The sequence below is a fragment of the Glycine max genome, chromosome 17, assembly GCF_000004515.6.
Source record: "Glycine max cultivar Williams 82 chromosome 17, Glycine_max_v4.0, whole genome shotgun sequence".
NCBI lineage: Eukaryota > Viridiplantae > Streptophyta > Magnoliopsida > Fabales > Fabaceae > Glycine > Glycine max.
The window spans coordinates 2,483,621-2,503,876 of record NC_038253.2 but is presented as its reverse complement, the minus strand read 5'-3'; the positions used below and the strand labels follow the sequence as shown (position 1 = coordinate 2,503,876).

The 20,256-nt window shown below is 30.8% G+C and overlaps 4 protein-coding genes across 4 annotated transcripts; 2 read left to right on the top strand and 2 right to left on the bottom strand.

Annotated features, from left to right (window-relative positions):
* The first annotated feature begins 3,721 nt into the window (after positions 1-3,721).
* On the top strand, positions 3,722-4,021 carry LOC112999964 (putative ubiquitin-conjugating enzyme E2 38). The gene has a single exon (XM_026126477.1). The coding sequence runs from the start codon at positions 3,722-3,724 to the stop codon at positions 4,019-4,021; it is 300 nt and encodes a 99-aa protein (XP_025982262.1).
* A 2,871-nt stretch (positions 4,022-6,892) lies between these two features.
* On the top strand, positions 6,893-7,909 carry LOC100810318 (putative ubiquitin-conjugating enzyme E2 38). Its single transcript, XM_003550512.3, has one exon. It carries the CDS (start codon positions 6,893-6,895, stop codon positions 7,907-7,909), a length of 1,017 nt encoding a protein of 338 aa, XP_003550560.1.
* Positions 7,910-9,942: 2,033 nt separating this feature from the next.
* Positions 9,943-12,211, bottom strand: LOC100809788 (probable enoyl-CoA hydratase 1, peroxisomal). Its single transcript, XM_006600314.4, has 3 exons — positions 11,726-12,211; positions 10,996-11,278; positions 9,943-10,180 (listed from the first exon to the last, which is right to left on the bottom strand). Exons 1-3 carry the CDS (start codon positions 12,133-12,135, stop codon positions 10,079-10,081), a joined length of 795 nt encoding a protein of 264 aa, XP_006600377.1. The 5' UTR covers positions 12,136-12,211; the 3' UTR covers positions 9,943-10,078.
* Positions 12,212-12,855: 644 nt separating this feature from the next.
* LOC100809250 (GDSL esterase/lipase At4g16230) lies at positions 12,856-14,877 on the bottom strand. The gene is made up of 5 exons (XM_003550510.5): positions 14,547-14,877; positions 14,339-14,466; positions 13,928-14,173; positions 13,542-13,797; positions 12,856-13,417 (listed from the first exon to the last, which is right to left on the bottom strand). The coding sequence occupies exons 1-5, from the start codon at positions 14,800-14,802 to the stop codon at positions 13,194-13,196; spliced, it is 1,110 nt and encodes a 369-aa protein (XP_003550558.1). The 5' UTR covers positions 14,803-14,877; the 3' UTR covers positions 12,856-13,193.
* Between the last annotated feature and the right edge of the window lie 5,379 nt (positions 14,878-20,256).

Sequence of the window (20,256 nt, the reverse complement as noted above, 5' to 3'; positions counted from 1 at the left end):
TATGCTTCGTTTAAGAGAGATAAATTAAAACGAGAGAGAGAAACAAACAAATCAGAAACAGAACGAGATAGATAAAAGAAACAAAGCATAAAATATGGTGATGAAATTAGGAAGAAGAGGAACTCCGCGGTCTATGATTGACGTTTGACGAAGGCTAATGTGAGACTCTGTTAACACGAGTCTTTTTAATTATTAGAAGCTTTAAGATTTTGTTAAGAACCAAATTATTTTTTATATAAAATATTATGACTTTTAGATTCTGAAATCACCCCTAACCCTAAAACCTGATATCAACAAAACTGAATATTACTAAAATAAAATCATTATTTTGGTTACATAAAAAAACCACTGTTTGGAAGAAACAGAAAAATCATTCAAGTTATCAGGGGAGATTCTCCATCTGATTCTATCGTGAAAATAGGGGCCTTGCTATCTATGTAACTAATGGGTATTATTATTTATTGGAGAAAGCCAAAAACATTATCCATGTGTGGTGTCCTGATTTAATTGTGTTTTGATTTCCTTAGATAATTATTGACAATAGAGGATGGGAGGGATATTTGGTTGAAGTCTTGGTTATTTTGTATTTACACTTTCAGGTGAAAGTTTATAAATAGAAACTAACCAATAGGCAAACTGTAGCGAGTAAATATGGAGATGTAATGTTGACTTATTAATATTTATCTTGAAACACAAATCAATAGAAAATTTGTAATTAATGTGTATTTGTGTATGTGTTGGTGGTATCTCTGTACCAATTATTAATTTAATTATCTTATTTTTCCGATTAAAAAATATGGGTATTATTTAATTTCCATTATGTAAGGAACAACAAAACTGATGAACTTTAGTTATGTACACCTACCTTTCCCCTTCATTTTTTTTTCACTTGTCCCAAACTACCCTGGTATCTTTATTGTTCTCATACAATCTTCCATGAGAAAAGAAAATACATCCCTCTCTAATAGAATGTTTGATGGAATGAAATGAGCATCAAATCAAATAGAAGTGAAATGATATGAAAGTTTTGAACTAAATAAATAAAAGGAAAAATATGAATCTCATTTATTTTTTTTAACTTTCTTTCACTGCAAACAGGGCTCAGTCATGAACACACCCGAGAGACCAAATGAGGAAATAATTTTTAAGAAATTAAAAAATTGACAATTCTTCTCAAACTAATTCTCAAAACCCCTTACGGCGGCTTATGCTGGTTTCTTTTTTCTTCATTTGCGGTTTTGGATTTGGACTTGGTTTTCACAAAGTCTAATATTTTGTATATCTTTTTGGTCCTTCTGCTCTTTCGGTTATGAATTTTCTCCTTAATTGTTCGCACTCTGATTGATATTTTTTATGATTACTTGTTAAGAACTGCGTTTTTCTTCATTTAGTGTATTTTGTCATTAGGAATACAAGTTTAGAAGGAGTTTGTGCTCGAGATGATTTTGCTCTGTGTCCTGGATTGACCACATATCATGTGATTCTGGTATGCCTATTGAATTAGGATCCTATTTTGCAATCCCAACAAAATAGGTGTATGGAATTAAGGTATGGATGAGGGTATGCGTGGTTGAACTCCAAGGAGGTACAAGAATTCAACCTCGTGAATGTTGTTTCCGTGGGAAAAAAAGTAGAATGACATGGGAGTATAAGGTGAGTTGGGGGACGGGACGGGACGGGTTTAGGAAAGAAAGAAAATTAAAGTTAATTAGCTACAAACGGGACGGGTTTATGAGTAAAAATAAAAAGAAATGAGAAGTATATTATTAATTTAGTTATGGTATATTTAACAATTGCCTATTCATACTAATAAGTATAGCTGAGTTGATAATATATATTAAAAATATTGAAGAGGTTTTGAATTCGATCTAAGAAAGATATGTAAGCATATATACATTCTTAAGGATGTGATTACAATGCTGTAATTAGAAAATAAAATCATTATAGCAACTAATGTTTTAGTCCGTGTATTGCTTGGGCTTATTTAATTTTTCACTATCTTGTTTATATAGTTAATAGATTTTTTTAAAAAATATCACAATAAATTAGAGACTGTAAATTTCTAAAAAACAACACATTGATAGAAATTTGAAAAAAAAAAAGATAATTTATTCCTAAGAAACTAGAGACTACAACACGAAGAATAAAATAAGGGAAGAGCCGTAAAAAAATATACAATAAGGAAAGAGTCGTAAAAAAATAATGTGTATATATATATATATATATATATATATATATATATATATATATATATATATATATATATATATATATATTGTGTAACTCGATCGTATTTTAGATGAAAGAGACTTAGTTCAAATACCTTTAAGTGTGAAGTGTAATATGTCTCCTTAGGTTAGGTTAAGTATCAAGGTATATATAGATATATGTCATAACTGACTAATCTGATATTCCCGAGAGAAGGTTTATCTTATCTTATCGTTGCTTGACGTTTCGAGATCACTGGACATGTTAGGCAGTTTATGTGGCTTAGTAGCCTAGGATGCATAATGGGTCATGTATCTAGTAAACCTAGAGCATTGGTCCATTCCCGAGATGGTTCAACAAAAGGGGTTTGACCTAAGGGTATATAATCTTACAATCTTGAATGCAAGAGCACGAAGGGACTTAGTGTCAGTCTGGTCGTCTCTTCTCTATCCGAGGGGTATACAATCCTACAGTCCCGAGTGCGTGAGTACAAAGGGACTAAGTGTCAGTTTGATCATCTCTTCTTCGATTGAGGGTCTCCAAAGAATACATAGCCCCACAACTTCAAGTGCGAGAGCACAAAGGGACTAAGTGTTAGTCTGGTCATCTCTTCTTTCGTAGAGGGTCTCCGAAGGATACACAGTCCTACAATCTTGAGTGCAAAAAACACGAAGAAACTAAGCATCAATTTGGTCGTCTCTTCTCTGATCGAGATGCTTCGATAAATACACACACACACACACACACACACACACACACACACACACACATATATATATATATATATAACAATTATGAATAATTATAAAACACATATAAAAATATTTGTCATTGATATCATAACTTTTTTCTATAGATTTTAATATCAATAACAATTAATTTTGAATATCTCATAATTAAGTATATTATTCTAAGAAATAAAATGAAGTTTAAATATCTTTAGTATTAACTTTAAAAACTAAATTCTTCAACAAAAAAAACTTAAAAAATAATTTGAAATTATTGATGAAAGAGAGAAATCGGTTTAAAAAATAGAGTTACAACCGATAAGTCATTAGTATGGGTGATATTAGACTTAATTTCCTTAAAAATGATCTTGAATTTAAGTTTTATGGATGAAAAAAAAGTAATTAGAAGAAAAAAACTTACCAAAGGTGATCAGTTAGACTTTCCGATGATCATTAACCACTGTCAAAGCCTATAAATACTCCATACCAATAATATGGTTAAAAAATGATAAAATAACTATTAGGAAAAAATAGCACTAGATAAAATACATTATATCTTAATAGAAAAAAAATTCAAAATAATGATAAATATGAGAGACACAAGAGTGTAAAAGAAGGAGAATATATACGGGTATATGTTTACATAAGGAGAAGGAGGTTAGGTAAAATTAGTTTCATGTTGATTAGAAGAAGTATGTTTTTTAAGCAAAAAAGTATTTTACTAGAGCCTTCTAAACACGTTGACAGGAAAAAAGACGGAGAAGTGGAACCCATCTAGGTCCACGATGCTCCAAGTGTTGGTCTCCATTCAAGCACTGGTTCTGAACGAGAAACCGTATTATAACGAGCCTGGTGTTGCGTCCTCCGAGTCGGCATCACATGTCTACAATGAGAACGCGTTTCTTATTACCTGCAAAACCTCCTATCTTCTGCTTCGGATCCCTCCCAGCGAGCGTTTCGGATTCTCTCAGGCCTGCAACGAGTACGCGAATGGGTGCATGAGTGTTGGCTATTACTCTTCTGACTTTCCTCGTCCGTCTAAGTCGGATACAAGTTTCTCAGGTGTTCAAGGTGAAGATCATTGACATTTATTATCCTCTGCTTCTTCGAGCGTTTCGACTCAATGGAGCTTCTTTGGAATGTTTGGACGAACACTTGGATCTCGAGATGAAGCAATCCAAAAACAAAAACAGCGGAATCTTCAAGGACAAGAACGTCTTGAAGCTCTACAGGAAGCAAAACAAAACCAGTGAAATCTTCAAGAATGTCATGAAAATGACAATTATTGGTTCTTTAACAGTCTTAATTTGTGTTTTTCCTTTTTTTATCTTTGAACTAGTGCCCATAATCCTAATTTGTGTTTTTTTCTTTTCTATGTTTGAACAAGTAGTAGTATTTCCCATAGTTTATTGTGATCAATTGATTAGATTGGATGCTTTGATTGGAAGATCAAAGAATTAGTGTGTTAAATGAGAAATTATTAGGTGTTTATGGCCATTATTTGTTAATGATGATCTCAATTAATTTTAATATTATATATTTTTAATCTTTTCATTTAAAAGAAAATTTAATAATGCCTAATTACACGTCTTAACTAGATTAATGGTAATTATGTAATTTCATAGTAGTATTTCTTAACAACTTTATGTTTTCTTCCTCTAAAAAAACATAACTTTATTTTACACCCGCTTCTTCTTCTAGAGAGGACTATGGTGCTACTTTATTAAAGTTTATGATGCAAGTTGTTGTCATTTCATATCCTTTTAAACAAGTGATACATATGTAAATTCCAGTTATTATTAAATTACACTTCAAATAATTTTACATTGTGCACGTATGACCCCTCTTCTCTTATTCTTTTTTTATCTTTCAAAACAATTTATATATTATTTTTCAATCAAAATTTTATTATTTTCGTGTGGGAAAAAGGAACAATAAATTACAAACGAGGAAACCATGTGCCAATAGGATCAGTTTGCAAAACAAGCCCTAGTCCAAGAGGCGGAGAGCCACGAATATGGAGCAAGCCTAGGCTGTAACATGTCACTAATGGAGTCAGTGATAGCCGCATAATCATGACTCATGAGAAAAGGAATGCGATGGATATGTGTGGAGTCCGTATAGCAATAAACGTTATGACAACCATACTCCTATAAGCAAACCTTAGACCATGGAATAAACCCATGAGTATGATTAGTTTCACCAAAGATAACCTGAAAAACCCATTATCCAATCACCATATTCTTTTCTAATTGATTTTTAATGAAATCAGTAATTACTGCCAACATTTATAGCATCAATTATTAGAAGGCAAAACTTTGTCTTATTAAGAGAATAATATAATTACATTTATAAGAAATAAATAACTTTTAACAAACCAACATGTTATTAATGTTATTAATCTGAGTGTTACAATGCTCGGACTCCTTAATCAAGGGCAATTGTTATTTTCACTTCCCTTATTACTAGTACATTCTCCTTTGTAATTTTATTTTACTGGAATACCCTGTATTCCAAAAACTAATACACTCTCTTTTTACCGTATGGTGATTTTGTAAACAGGAGTTGGCAGTGAGAGGTCTTCTGGAAATCATTATGCCTTCAAACCTTCATAGACTAAGCGTAGGAATCATGAATTGATCAATGTGTTTTATTTAAAACAATAATTAGAAGTAAAACGAGGAAATGAGGAAGAAGTCAAAATAGGTTTTCGTGATTATGCATATTCAGATTGTACCATGATCATCCCTGAAGCGAACAAATGTAATTCTAATATTGCTTTTGAGTTGCAACATAATTATTCAGTGCAGTTTATCACTTTACTTCTTATTCCTTTTTTCTATTTCCATCCACACCTTTGTGTTATTGGATCTTCGATATTCGTTGTCATTATTTAAAGGGTTTTTCAATCACTTTGATTATTGGATCGGTCAGGCTGTTGAACAATTGTGCAAATTAAGTCTAAGGAAGGAGATCTTTAAAGAACGGAAAGCATGCAAAAGTGTTTGTGATAAGATTTCGGGAATCTGGTACCCAAAGGGAGGGAGAAGCATAAGGGGAGTGTATTAATTTCCAGAATTCAGGATTTTTTTTGGGTTTTTTTTTAGAAAGGAGATTGCATTAGTAATAAGAATGAGTGGAAATAGCAATTCTTGATTATGATCTCAGGTTTGTACATAAAATAATATGATTAAGAGAATTTTTTTTAATAAAAATTAGATTGTTAAAATTTTTATGAAAATTAATCATCAGTGTATATTTTTTGGCTGAATTTTTTTTACCAATAATATGATAATAAAAATAATTATTTAAGACATAATAAATAATTTATATTTTGATAGTACAAATTTATTTTTAAATATTGATATCTAAAACGTAAATATCAAAATTCTGTTAAAAAATAAAGGTGAAAATTAAATGATAATAGATTGAAAAAGATAAGAGATTAATAACAATCTCTAAAGTTGGTTTTGTTAAAAAAAAACTTTGAAAAACATTTTAGTTAAAAGATAACTTCTAAAAATGCTCCAATTTAAAATAAATTTTTAAATTTATTTAAATAAAACATGTAATTAATTTCCTAAAAAATGGGGGAAGTATTTTAAATGCTTCAAATATTTGTTTTGTACATCTGTCAATCATCTTTGAATCATCATAAACAATTCAAATTTGTTTTCTTTAACATATATTTGTTATTTTATAACAATAAAATCTTTTTCGTGGGTGTTTGAATCTTCAAAAGATTATCTTGTTGTGGATTAATATACAAAAAACCTTATCTTATCTTTTTTATTTTTTGGAAAAAGTCACAAATTGCTCCTTATAATTAAGAGTCTGGTAGGCATTAGTATTCAGAAAGATATTAAAAAATTGAAAAACCTTACATTACACCTTTAAACGCTCCTTCAACGGAGAAAAGGAGTTTGATAGGCATTAGAAACATACTCGTGAAGAAGATGCAACAACCATTGAGAAACGCCATTGAAGTAACGACAAATGAGTTCGGGCAATTCGACGTGGTTTCAGATGATTCAGATCACCACTTTCTGGGTTCAGAGAAGGGAAAATGCTTCACCGATTCAAAGAGTGAAGCGTACCGCACCATCATGAGAGAGTGGAGAATCCTGGAGCATAACTTGCCCGAATCAATCTACGTGCGTGTCTACGAGCGACGCATTGATCTAATGAGGGCCGTGATTGTAGGTGCTGCCGGCACACCGTACCACGATGGTCTCTTCTTCTTCGACATTTTGTTCCCTTCTGATTACCCGAAGCACCCTCCAAAGCTGCATTTTGACTCTTTCGGGCTCCAAGTCAACCCAAATCTTCACCCCAGCGGCGAAGTGTGCTTGAGCCTTCTCAACACGTGGTACGGGAAAAAGAGGGAGAAGTGGGACCCATCAGGGTCGACCATGCTCCAAGTGTTGCTCTCCTTACAAAGTCTGGTTCTGAACGAGAACCCATACTTTAACGAGCCTGGTGCAACTACATTGGGGCGTTTAATAAACTTGGAGAGCACGTCACGTGTGTACAACGAGGACGTGTTCACCCAAACCTGTAAAATTTCCTTCCATCTGCTTCAGGATCCGCCTCGGAACTTTGAAGCCTTTGTCAGTGCCCATTTTCGCGAGCGAGCGTCACTGATTCTCGCGGCCTGCAATGAGTACGCGAATGGCCGCGTGAGAGTTGGGTATTACTCTTCTGATCACTTGCCTCCTTTGTCAAGGGTACAAGTTTCACGGAGTTTCAAGAAGCAGATGATAGAGTTTTACCCTCTGCTTCTTCGAGCGTTTCGACAGAACGATAATGCTTCTTTGGGGGGTTTCGTCCAACACTTGGAGCTGGAGACGGAGGAATCCGAATACAAAAGCACTGAAATCATCGAGGAGGTCGTCAACAAGATAGTTATCGGTTCTTTAATCTTCTTAATTTGTCTTGTTTCTTATTTATTACTGAAAAGGTTGGTATTTTAATGAGAAATTATTAAGTGATTAATCTTTCGTCACCATTATCTGTTAATGATTTTAATCAATTTTTATATATGATATATTTTAAACTTTTTTTAACCTTTAGTATCATTTTCTTAAAAAAAAAATAACGACCGAAATCTGTTTTAAAACACAACTTACTTATCCTTAGTAAAATAAAATTCAAAAAATCGCCACTACTTACTGAAATTAATTACGAAGTAACATAACTTTTTATTTTTTACATTATACGATAATATCTTATCAGATGTTTTTTCTAATATCCAAAAATAAAACATGATTAAATAAATATTACTAGGTCTATCAAGGAAGATTGATTAGTCTAAGTGTGACACCATTCATCAATAATGGTGCATGTCGGATCAGTATTCAACCCACTTCAACAGTTAGTGGCCAGACCCAATGATGAGTGATAACCTTTATATAAGTAATATTCATAATAAATAAATATTTTTAAAATATAAATTTTTATGTTAGAATTTATAATAAATTGTTTAAACTGTGATATAAGATAATTTTTAATTAGACTAAAGTGTAGTTTTTGTTCCCATATTTTTTTAAAATTTATACTTTTAATTTTTTTTATTTTTTAATTAAAATATTTTATCTTTTACTTTTTTAAATTTGCGCATAGCTAGCACATGCCTCAGTGTATATCAACATCAACATATATACATATATAGACATTTTTTTTTTGTGTGTGTGGCTTGCAGATCCTATTTACCCCAGCTTTCCCTTCTTGTTATTCTCAATAATTATAAGAGGGTTTTTTTCTTTGACTGGTCTTCTAAATGATTTATCAAAGTTACACAAACTTTTCTTTATTAATTTGCTTTGATACCAAAAAAAAAACAACTTGCATCGATCATCAAATAAGTAAATTGTTCACTACTTCAAAAAAATGTAAATTGTTTATTGTTTATGTTAAAATTAAAAGTTATATTCTTACAATAATAAATGTAAACCTTGTAAATTAAAAGTAACGTAATTATTTTTCTCTATTAAAATTTAAAAGTTGCGTGAAATATCTAATAGTTTTTTTTTTTGAAAGGGGGTGAAATATCTTATAGTTGATGATTGTGATTTGGAATTCTTTTTAAGGGTTATATTGATAGGACAATTTTCAAAGATCATATTAAGTTAAAAATTTGAATTAAAGCTTCATCATAATTTTGGATTACTATTTTGAAATATTTGTAAATTTTGGAAAATTACAATCAATTGTTAGTATTGAACATATTTTAATTCAAGTTTTATGAATATTAAACTTCTGATCATTTTCTTAAATAATTAGAGCAAGAAATTTTAATTTATCAAACAGTTAATTAAATCGAATAATTTTTTTATTATTCCTGTTAAAAAAATCAATTGATTGGTTACTACAAATTTTACCAAAATTAACGTAAATGTTGAGAAATGTAAATATTGGAAGTTAATTTGTTAATCACTCTCATAAATATAAATATATTCCTACATTATAAATTAGAATACAAAATTTAAATCTAACGAAAAAAATTATAAATTTAGAAAAAGAGACTTTCACTTAATATTTTAATTTGACATTTTTAATATTATCTCTTCTCTACAGAAACAATTTCTCTCTCAATCAATCTCTTCCAATCTACCTTTTCCTTTTCTCTAACTTGAATTTCAATAAGTTTTTATAAGAGTTTGTCAAAAGTTAAAAACAACCCTAAATCACAATTGGGCGCAAGAACTAAGTACTCCACTAGAGTTCGAATTTGGCTCGTAGTTTTTTTTTTTTTTTTTTTGTGTATGTTACTTCATCGTAATTTACATTATTCATGTGAGACTTACACCTTTTACGTTTTACTTTAATTCAAATTTTTTTTTTTCATTTTTATCCTCTTAACCATTCACACATTTAAGAGTTCAATTCAGGGCAAGGGACTAATAGAATTTCCATATTTAAAAACACTAATACAGACATACTTAAGTCAACAAAAACCAGAAATAATTCATAACAACATTCATTTTGAATTTCGATGACGAGGAACTGCTATCATTTATATAATTCATTATTAAAAACCAAGGTAGGCCGATTTTTGTATGGAATAGTGCTCGTAAAACCCCAAATTGGGGAAGCAAACATATACACATTTACAGCACGAGAGATCAGCGAAAATAAAGAACCTACAATTTGGACTGTTTCTTGGAACTTCGACCAGCTATGAATTCCTGCATCTTCCTGAATTGCTCCTTCGTCATTCCGTTATAATAGTCATGAGCCCTCTCCTAAATTTCATACACAGGTAGAGAATTTGTATGTAAGATGATTTGGAGTGTACAATCCAAGTAAGGATTACAGATCACAAAGAAGAAAAAAATGAAATGGATAATACAGAGTGACAGACACAATAAGGAAAGAAATAGTTGCAAAGAGACAGTAAAGAAAGCAATCGCCAGATAGAATTTCAATTTAACACAACCTTTCTCTATTTGTTTCCAATAATTACGAAAGGTACAGAATATGAAATCTCCGGTTGACGAAAATTCCACTGTAGTCTGAGGTCCATTGATAGAATATCGTTAAGACAAATTAATCACAAGGATTGCAAACTAATTTGACTTTGGATAGACTTCCAGAGGCAAATTTGACCAATTAAATGCTTGTTCAAGATCTCAAACAAAATTTCCCACATTATAAGGTGAGCTAATGTGATCAACATTTTATCTTACTGAGACCATTTGTTCCAATTCTAACAAGAAGATTTTTAATGATGTTACTGCTATAAAGTTTATACATAGTATAAACATACTTTAGACTTTTGAGGTTTTGCTCTTATGCTCTCTGCATTTCTATCAACAACAGGAACAGTAATCAATGGCTGCACCCCACACACTTGCTGATAAATTTAATTTCTATCCCAAGTACATTATTTTATATTCTTTTAGCCTATCATCCAACATTATTCTAAGCACCATTCAACATGTTATGACAGAGACAAACATCGTTGTTATGGTGGGCCTAGACCAGAGAACCAAACCAACCTGTCTCATTGAATTCATGTTATGTAATTATAGACACACAAATTCTACACAACACTGACCTTTTCAAGAGAAAGTGCGCGGCCAAGATCCAGCTTGAGGCCATCATTGATGACCGCCTTGTACCTCAAAACCAAGTCTTGGTTATTTTTCACAATGGCATCCGCAATTTCCCTGCTTTTCTTCAACAATTCAGCCTCTTCAATGACATGGTTCACCAAACCCAACCTCTCAGCTACCTCTGCAGTCAAAGGTGTGGCCGAGAGAGATACCTCCCGGGCTTTATTGGCCCCTATGATCTGCGAAAGCTTCTGAGACAAACCCCACGAAGGAAATATCCCAAACCTGCAACAATACCATGCTATAAGAACAGAAAATTATACATCCAATAATGTTGGAGATCCTGTGATATAGTCAAAATAGTGTATATAAGTGGAACAACTCTCATCTTATGAGTTAGCTTATTCCTACCGGTATTAGAGTCAAATCAAATTCTAAAATGATATCAAAGTCTATTCTAATAAATGTTGTTGGTGTATCGGTACAATTGCAAATAACTAATCCTACAAACACAGATTCTAAAATGGTCATGAAAGCTTATCTTAAGGATTGTTGTTAGATCCGTAAGGCCATCTCTTATCAGACCGTTGAGTCCCTAATATGAAACCACAATCAGAAATCTGATCTTGCAAATGCTAATTTCACGTTCAAGATGTTCAGTCCTACAATATTGACTATTGATATGAGAAAATTTGAAGAGTTGATTACATATAAGAAAAAAAGGGAACGAACCTAGCATGAGTGTCCATGAACTTAGATCCCTTGGCAGCAACCAAGATGTCACAGGCGAGGGCAATTTCGAAGCCAGCAGTGACGGCGAAACCTCGGATGGCTCCGATGATTGGCTTGCGGCAGAGCTCCATTTGCACCACCGGGTCGCTCTCAGGGTCCTTCACATCGCCCTTGAACACGTCCTCTGCCGAAGTGAGATCCACGCCAGAACAGAAAGACCGGCCCGACCCGGTTAATATGACGACCCGCACCGACTCGTCCCGGTCGAGTCTCTTGAAAGCCTGGGCCAGGTCCACCATCATGGGCCGGGTCAGCGAGTTAAGGGAACCGGGACGATTAATCATCACCAGTGCGACGCCGTTTGACTCGCGCTTCACCAGAATCAGTTTCTCCGGCGATTGCCCATCCATGTTTGACCCGAATCGATCTTGCTCGCTGGTTTCGATAGATAGCTATTATAGTACTTATTTACGTTAGATTGATTATTAGTATCAATTGGGGCTTAAGAAGGGTGATTTCTGAGAATGGAGTGTTGAATTGAAGTGCGTGGCGCCAACTAAGAAATGACGTGTCAGGTAATTATCCTTTATCCAACTTTCAAGCTTGAGATCAGTATTTTAGATATTTTTTTTACTGTCTAAAATATTTTAAAGATAAAAAAAATAAAAATATTTTTTAAGAATTAAAAATAATAATTTTGAAGAGATAAAAATAAAAGAAATTAAATTAAAAGGACTATAAATATATTTAAATTTTATTTTTTTCGTATATATTCCTATTTAACACTTGTGATTTATTACACAATTATTCCTATCATAAATATTAGATATTTATTAAATTATATGCATTAACCTTAAACATGTAGTTGGTGAATAATATTAAATATTTCTTAAATTGTAATATACATTAACCTTAAGCATCAAGAGTTTTATTGAGAATGGAGTATTTTTAGTAAAAATATGTCGCGGATGTAACGTTAGAATCTTCCATTATAATTATTCGTGAATGGGTAGCAAGTGGGTGGATGGCTTATGAACATGGTGGCTTGAGATATCAGTAACATTGTATCTTTCATCGTATCGGGATATAGCACTTAATAGTTCATCAAATCTCATAAGCATCAACTTTGAGGCACATTGCCATTCCCTAGGAGCAAAGACATCCTACCCAAACAAATTAACCAAATTTCCCATTCTTGTAAAATTTCAAGTCATGAAACTGAACACCAACACTCACTCATAATTTTCGTTAACTCCTAATTTTTCTTTCATTTTTAAATATATAACTAAGCTAATTATATATATAAACTTAATTTGTACTGAAGCCTTTCGTACCATATAACATGGCAGATTAAAAACCCACTCCGCTTCAATTGTTATGGACATTTATCAATATATTACTTGCCCGTGATTTCAATCAGAAAATGTCATGACTCCTCCAAGCATCCATTGTCACCGGAAGAAACAGGTTAAGATTGAAAGAGTTGGCGAATGTTCTTTGGCCAAATATAATTGGAACCACCATCTAAGAGACGTTTAGCGATGATAACATTTGCAGCATCAGAAGGGTGGTAAGGGTCCCAAAACACATACTTGGATCGGTCCCAGCAAAGTCTCGATGTAGGACCACAGGGGATCAGACCTCCAAAGCGCCCAGCAACGTGACAGCAAGCAGAAAATGCATTATCAAAACCTGCCACACGTGTGGGGTGCATACACAACAAAATAGTGTCCTGATTAGTTCAAAAGCAACTTGCAAATTCAAGTTTTTAATAGATTAAATAATAGCCAAACAATTAAGATAGACACATATATACCAAGTGCTACATAACTCTGGAGAATATCTTGTAAAATTTGGTAGACATCTGCATAAACAAATACTGCACCCTCCAGATTTGAGTTGAGATCTGTAATGAGGCCCTTTAGCTGGGAATTAAATAACTGTGCCAGCTGATTGGGGAAAGCAACACAGCTATCTCCTGCACCTGGGTTTGCATCCCTCTGACTTGGTATACACCCAATGGGCCCCACATTTGCCACAACAATTTTTCTAGCTCCCAGGTTGAATAACCTCTGCATGTGGTAGAAAAATGTTAATTATATACGTATTACTATTACACCAATTAAAATTTTGTAGGAGAAATATTTAGAAACAAAGAAAAGGACTTTATAAAATTATAATGCCGAGAAAAATATATATTACAGTGAGCTGAACTCTGAGTTTTGACATCATGGTGGTCACAAAGATTTCTGGAGACGCCGATTTCCGCTCGGAAAATGTGAGTGCTGGTGCTAGGTAGTTATTTATGAAATCGTTTGAGCCTATTGTGACGGTGAACAATGCCCTTTTGAGTAGATTAAGAGCCGCAGGAACACCAATGCTGGATATGATGTCTTGCCTGGTATTTGCAAAACTATCTATCTGTGCGTCAAAGTTCAGTCGACCACCCTATCAATCCCATCACATATATGCACGCGTATGGTTATTATTCTACTAGAGAAATAACGAAAGAAATAATTAAATGGTCTAAGATCATCGAAAACACTCATGATGATATCCAATAATTTATCGATAATTAGATCTTAAACAATAGCTGCTGAAGCAGAAACTCACGAAGACTTTTCCAGTGAAATTGAGAATTCCACCTCCACCAGAGGCATAATTTACACCCTTCAGAATTACCGGTCCAATTGTGGAGGGTGCCAAATAAGGTGGGGTGAAACCGGTACCCAATTCCTGACCTGGTGAAGTAAGAAAAACTCATTAGACAAAAAAAAAATAATAAATTAAGTAGCATAGGAAAAAAGGTGGTAAATCTTGCCAACGATGTCCACGATGGTTCTTCCATTAGTGAACCTTCCCGTTGGTCTTCCAAAATCAATGCCATTGGGTAGATAATTAGCCTTTGAGAGGGAAACAAGGTAATTATTGTTTCCCGCGTCAACAAGTGAATCTCCGAATATAAAAGTAGAAGGGAGATCGTATGAAGTTGAAATGCCAAACAGGACCACCAAGACTACAAAAACTCGAAGCAGAATCCCAACATTATTGATGACCCTGTTCAAATGGATACCCATTAGAAAGAGTACAATAAGTTATCACTGCAACTGCAATCAAGTACTAAATCGGGATCCTCGATATGGTACGTATCCCTCTGCAGCTAAAATGTACCAAAAACAATGGGCTTTATAATGCGCAGAAGACGTTCCCACTAGCTATGAATAATAGAATTTTATAATAACAAATCAGATGAGGGCATAATATCATGCAGTGGGTCAACATTAATTGCTCTGCCTATAGAGCTACTAGCCTTGACCGTTTGGTTTGAAGAAATAAATGAGATTGAAAGAAAAACATTTGTTCAAGAGTTTAATACTATTAAACTATTCATCAATCTGAAATTACTTTTATATCGCATATCACTTTTAAAATAATTATTTCACTTGTTTAAACAGGTGTTTGGAGCATCAACGTATAAAATCGGAAGCAACTAATACAAAAACGTGTATCTTTAACTTAGATTCAGACACATGTATTATAAAAGTTAATAAATTTGTTTTAGATAATATTTTATGTGATTGATTTACAATGTAAAATTCTTTTGTATTATATATATATATATATATATATATATATATATATATATATATATATATATATATTTTGTTTTTATTTATAATATTCAAATTTAAAATTATATTTTTTTAAGACTCAATTTATGATATTTTTTGTATTAATTATTTTTAGATTAAAAATACCCTTCATTAAAAAAAGAAAAAATATATTGATAAATTATTAGAAAAATAATAATAATGATTAAAGATAATTTTTAAAAAAAATATAAATTTAAGATAAATGTAATACTATCAACAAAATTAATATTTTTTCTTAATATTAATGAATTAGGTAATTAAATCTTATATATAATAAGAGGAGAGGTGAAATATAATGTGATATCTCCAAAATGAATTAGTGAATAAAAAGTATTGGATATTACACTGAACTTGGAGAGTCAGTAATATTTATTTGTTTCAATTTTTCTGAGTAATTAATAACATTAATTAATATATTTTTTAATAAAAACTTTTTTGTTGATTGTTTGTTGGATTCATTATCATTGTTACTATCTGATCCTTTTTACAGAGATCTTGTGGAAAGTTTGTCTTTATTAATGCTTTTGTGCTACTACATTAAGTACTTTCTTTTATAAAAAAAAAAACTCAAATAAAGATTTATTAATTAATTAAGTAGAAAGAGATTGAAAAATGAATTTCACATATTTTATACTACTCCATTGTGAAAGCTTTTGACTTTCTGTGCAACACAACGAAATCTATCATAGCTTTGCTCTGTTGCTCACGAGGTTCTCAAATTTAAAATCATCTTCACCTACTAACAGTGCACTAGGTTGTTCAAACTTCAGAGCTCAGAAGTAATGAATTTTCACGTTTTGTAATTAAATGCATTCCAGCAAAAGAAGGGAAACTATTTAATGTTTGCAGGGACATCGTTGATCGTTCAATTAATATTTTCATTGCTGCTTTAAATCTTAGAAAAACTCATTGTGGGTATTTCTTGAGTAAGATAACCCCTCCTTCCATAATATTCGATGGGTAAAAAGAAAAAAATTATCCTAAAATAATTAAAATTTTAGCTTTTTTTTCACTTGCATAAAAACATTATTTCTTATCATTTACTTATATTTTTATAATATTAATGATAAAAACAATAGAAGCTAAAAATAGATTAATAATAATAATAAAGTTAATTTTATAAAATTAGTATTCTCTTATATTTTTTTAATAATTTTTTTTCATGTAAAACAACATAACACTATAATTATAAATAAGTCATGATACTATTTTTTTTCATTGATATCCCTATCTAATACTATAAACACCTAGTATATCATTTCTCATTATCTTCCTTATTATATTAAATCATACTTATACTACTAAAATCGATCCACTCTTAGTAAGTACATGTTTGGTTGGCGTTAAGTTCTCCATAATCACGTTAAAATATTAAATAACGAGATTTTAAATAAATTTTTATATATTTAATTTCATGCTGAAAAATTGATTATTCATTTAAAATTGATTCTAAATCAAATCAACTTTAAGTGATTTTTTTGTGTTAGATAAAATATTTTATATTATAAGTTTTACCATTGAGTAACTTTTATAATAAAAATATTAAAAAATAAATCATATAAATTTCAAAATTAATTTTAATCAAAATCATTTTTAATAAATTAATTTAATTTAAAATTAATTTTGTTAACAAAAACTCAATTTTCAATGTAAAAATTGTGTTTATTTGTTTTTTCTAAAATGTACATAGTCATAAATTTTAATATGGACCAACTATTTAATATCTAAGAAGAGAGATAAACACAAAACTTTTGACTTAATATAGTTATTTAAAATATTAACATGCAAAAATCCATTGCCTGTATTTAATTAAATGACTGAATATATAGTACAGATACACGCTTTTCTCTATTCTATATATCCTTTTTTCTCTTTAAATGATTTTAGTATGAAGGGCATGCAAATTCTAGCATGGACCAGTAGAGCAAGTGTACATGCATCATTTTAAACTATTTCTTTTGGATCTTAAATGGTACAGCATATGGAAGAATGACTAGCTAGCACGCATCAAGTGTTCAACGTCTAAGAGGCTAACAGGTTTTCCAAACTGAATCACAGCTATCAACAGTAAAGAAACAAGGAAGTAGCATAGCTGTTGATCATGTGTGGCATCATGTTATTCATGACCGCGTAAACTATAATGGCCAAAGAGTTTGACTTAAAGCTTGTCTCATCCTGGGCCTCAACTACTTTAGTTAATGAAGTTAGATGAAATACTGGTTGCCCTTTATTTATTTACATCTATAAGTAACACCTTGCCTCCTTTTGACTTTAGCTAATTTATTATTTCCATTTTTAATATATAATTCATGCATTGATAGAATTTTTATATTATATATCATTCGATCACAATTTATTTTATATATATATATATATATATATATATATATATTACTTTATTCTAAAAATGACTAAATGACTCATGTTTTAACCTAAGTATATTTGGAAAAAAACAATAAATTAGACTTTCAAAAAGACTAAAATATCAATAGATATTGGAATGAGGTAGTAAAAAAAATTAAAATGTCATTTGCTTCCCCTTATTTTTTCTAAATCTATTATTTTTGTTTTTTTATTTTTTAATTGAGATATTTTGTTCTTTATTTTTTAAAATTTCATAATTTTAATCCTCCTATTTTTTACTTTAGACATTTCATCCCCACTTCTTAAAAAAAATATGCGATTTTAGTTTTATTTTTTAATTTCATACTTAACTATGTACTTTTTTAATAAATTAAGCTTGTTAACAATTAAATAATTTAAAAAATATTTTGTCACGTAGATAATAAATAGACATATGTCAGTCAATATTTACAAAATATATAGATCAACATTTGAAAGTTATAAATTTTTTAAAAGTGAGAAATAAAAAGTCTTAATTAAAAAAATGAAAAACTAAAATTATGAACTTTTTAAAATTCAGAGATGAAATATCTCAATTAAAAAATAAGAAGATAAAAATTATATATATGTATATAAGAAAGTAGGAAGACAAAAATTATATTTTATAAAAAAATAGATAAATAAAAAGTATAGGGCTTGTACCTTTTTACATTAATAGTTCCTTAGATTTCAACTTCCAAAGTAAGATTTTATGCAGCCAAAAAATAAGAGTTTACACCAACTTCAAATTAACAAGTATCAATCAATAAATGGGCAAAACTTAAATTGAAGTTTTCAAGTTAAATACCAATACATGGTTTTAGAAATATACTATAATATTTGTTTAATAAAAACCAATTAATATTAAAACATTTAGATATTGCGTACTAGTAATTAATCAAAATTCAACAACTACAATAATAATTTTATAAACAATTACAATAGCGTTGCATTTGCTAAATAACAATTGTTGGAGGTGCGCATCAATTCTTCTCACGACAGTGGTTTGCATATATCTTCTCAAACCATCAAAACTCGTTTGAACGAGGAATCAAAATCAATGAAATTGTTGGAGTTGTGCATGGAAGTTTTCGCTTCTCTGCAATTTTAAAATCTTAATAATTGCCAATATTTGTTGTCGACGGAAATGTTCTCTCATATGATATGATCCAAAGCAAAATTCTACTGCTTTCTTAACGAATGTTTCGTCTACGTTTTTGGTCTTCTACTTCTTTTTATATAATTATATTGCGATGTTGGTACATTTCAGGCATGTGGTCTTATTTCAAGTCATCCCCTGTCCTGTTTCGGACAAGACAAGAGTACAAGAAAATGTATACTCAAATGATATATGTTAAATTTTACTTTCACCCAAAAAAATATATGTTAAAAGTAAGTGTGTGCGGTTGGATAAACGTTACTAAATTTGATTTAGAATGAAATTCATTTTGTAAAATTAATTTTGATTAAAATTAATTTTAAAATGATGTAATTTATATTTGGATGTTTTTATCATAAAATTAAATTAATAGTAAAATTCAATATTAAATTTTGGATTCAATCCAGAAGTTATTTAAAGTTGGTTAAACTCAAAATCAATTCTAATTTATTTTTTAACATAAAATCAAACACATGAAAATATATTTAAAATCAATTTTAAATTTTAAATTTTAAATTAATTCTTCAACGTGGAATCAAGGAGCACTGATTTTCGTTAAGCAACTTTTGGTTTTAAAGTTTTTCGGTAGTAATTAATTATTTTGGCTTTATCATTTAATTTTTTACAGATCGTAGTTATTTTGATATAAGAACTCTGGATAATGAATATCTGGAGGTTAAAAGTATTTCCTTTAGTAACATAATCCCTATTATAATTCATATATTGCTTGCAGACCCTTAGCAAATACAGATGTAGATGTTCTCCAAGATTTAAAGGATGTCAAACTCGGGCAGGTTGGTCATTTCTAATTTACTTGCTCATATTGAACAATGAGCTTATTTTGAACATGACAGTTATAAATTTCCTCCCTCTTTTCAGGTGCACACTCTCTTTAAAGCTAAAATGATCGGAAAATTGCTGCAAGTGCAGACATTAGTTTGTACTTTGTCGGAACTTCAACTCCAGGAAAGTCTTTTTACTTTTGTGTTTAATTTTGGATGTTTCTTTTGCAAGGGTCTTTTGTAAGTATCAATCACTATCAACAATTTGTTTCTTAAAGTTATATTCTTGTTTTGTTGTAGCTCTCCTAATGCACTTCTCACAATGGGAAGGTTGACTAGGTATGTTCCTACTTTGACTCAAAAGTTGATGTATTTATTATATATCTGTACCAAGTGTTTCCATCTCTGGGAAAACATATAGATAAATTCATTTATATTGTTTTTTGGCTCATGTACATCCAAAATATACACTAGTAGTAAAATAATGTTCCAAGTGCACTTTGATAGCTAGGCTTTGTATGCCAATCACTACACTTAAGATGGTGGAGAATCTGA

Excerpts from the sequence above, each read along its gene's own strand:
- LOC100810318 (XM_003550512.3), top strand. The coding sequence starts at position 6,893 with ATGCAACAACCATTGAGAAACGCCATTGAAGTAACGACAAATGAGTTC.
- LOC100809250 (XM_003550510.5), bottom strand. The coding sequence starts at position 14,802 with ATGGGTATCCATTTGAACAGGGTCATCAATAATGTTGGGATTCTGCTT. Across the intron at positions 14,174-14,338 it reads ATTTCACTGGAAAAGTCTTC|GGTGGTCGACTGAACTTTGA; the intron begins GTGAGTTTCTGC and ends TGGGATTGATAG. Across the intron at positions 13,418-13,541 it reads CCAGAGTTATGTAGCACTTG|GTTTTGATAATGCATTTTCT; the intron begins GTATATATGTGT and ends CACGTGTGGCAG.
- LOC100809788 (XM_006600314.4), bottom strand. The coding sequence starts at position 12,135 with ATGGATGGGCAATCGCCGGAGAAACTGATTCTGGTGAAGCGCGAGTCA. Across the intron at positions 11,279-11,725 it reads TTCATGGACACTCATGCTAG|GTTTGGGATATTTCCTTCGT; the intron begins GTTCGTTCCCTT and ends GTATTGTTGCAG. Across the intron at positions 10,181-10,995 it reads GCGCACTTTCTCTTGAAAAG|GAGAGGGCTCATGACTATTA; the intron begins GTCAGTGTTGTG and ends TATGAAATTTAG.
- LOC112999964 (XM_026126477.1), top strand. The coding sequence starts at position 3,722 with ATGCTCCAAGTGTTGGTCTCCATTCAAGCACTGGTTCTGAACGAGAAA.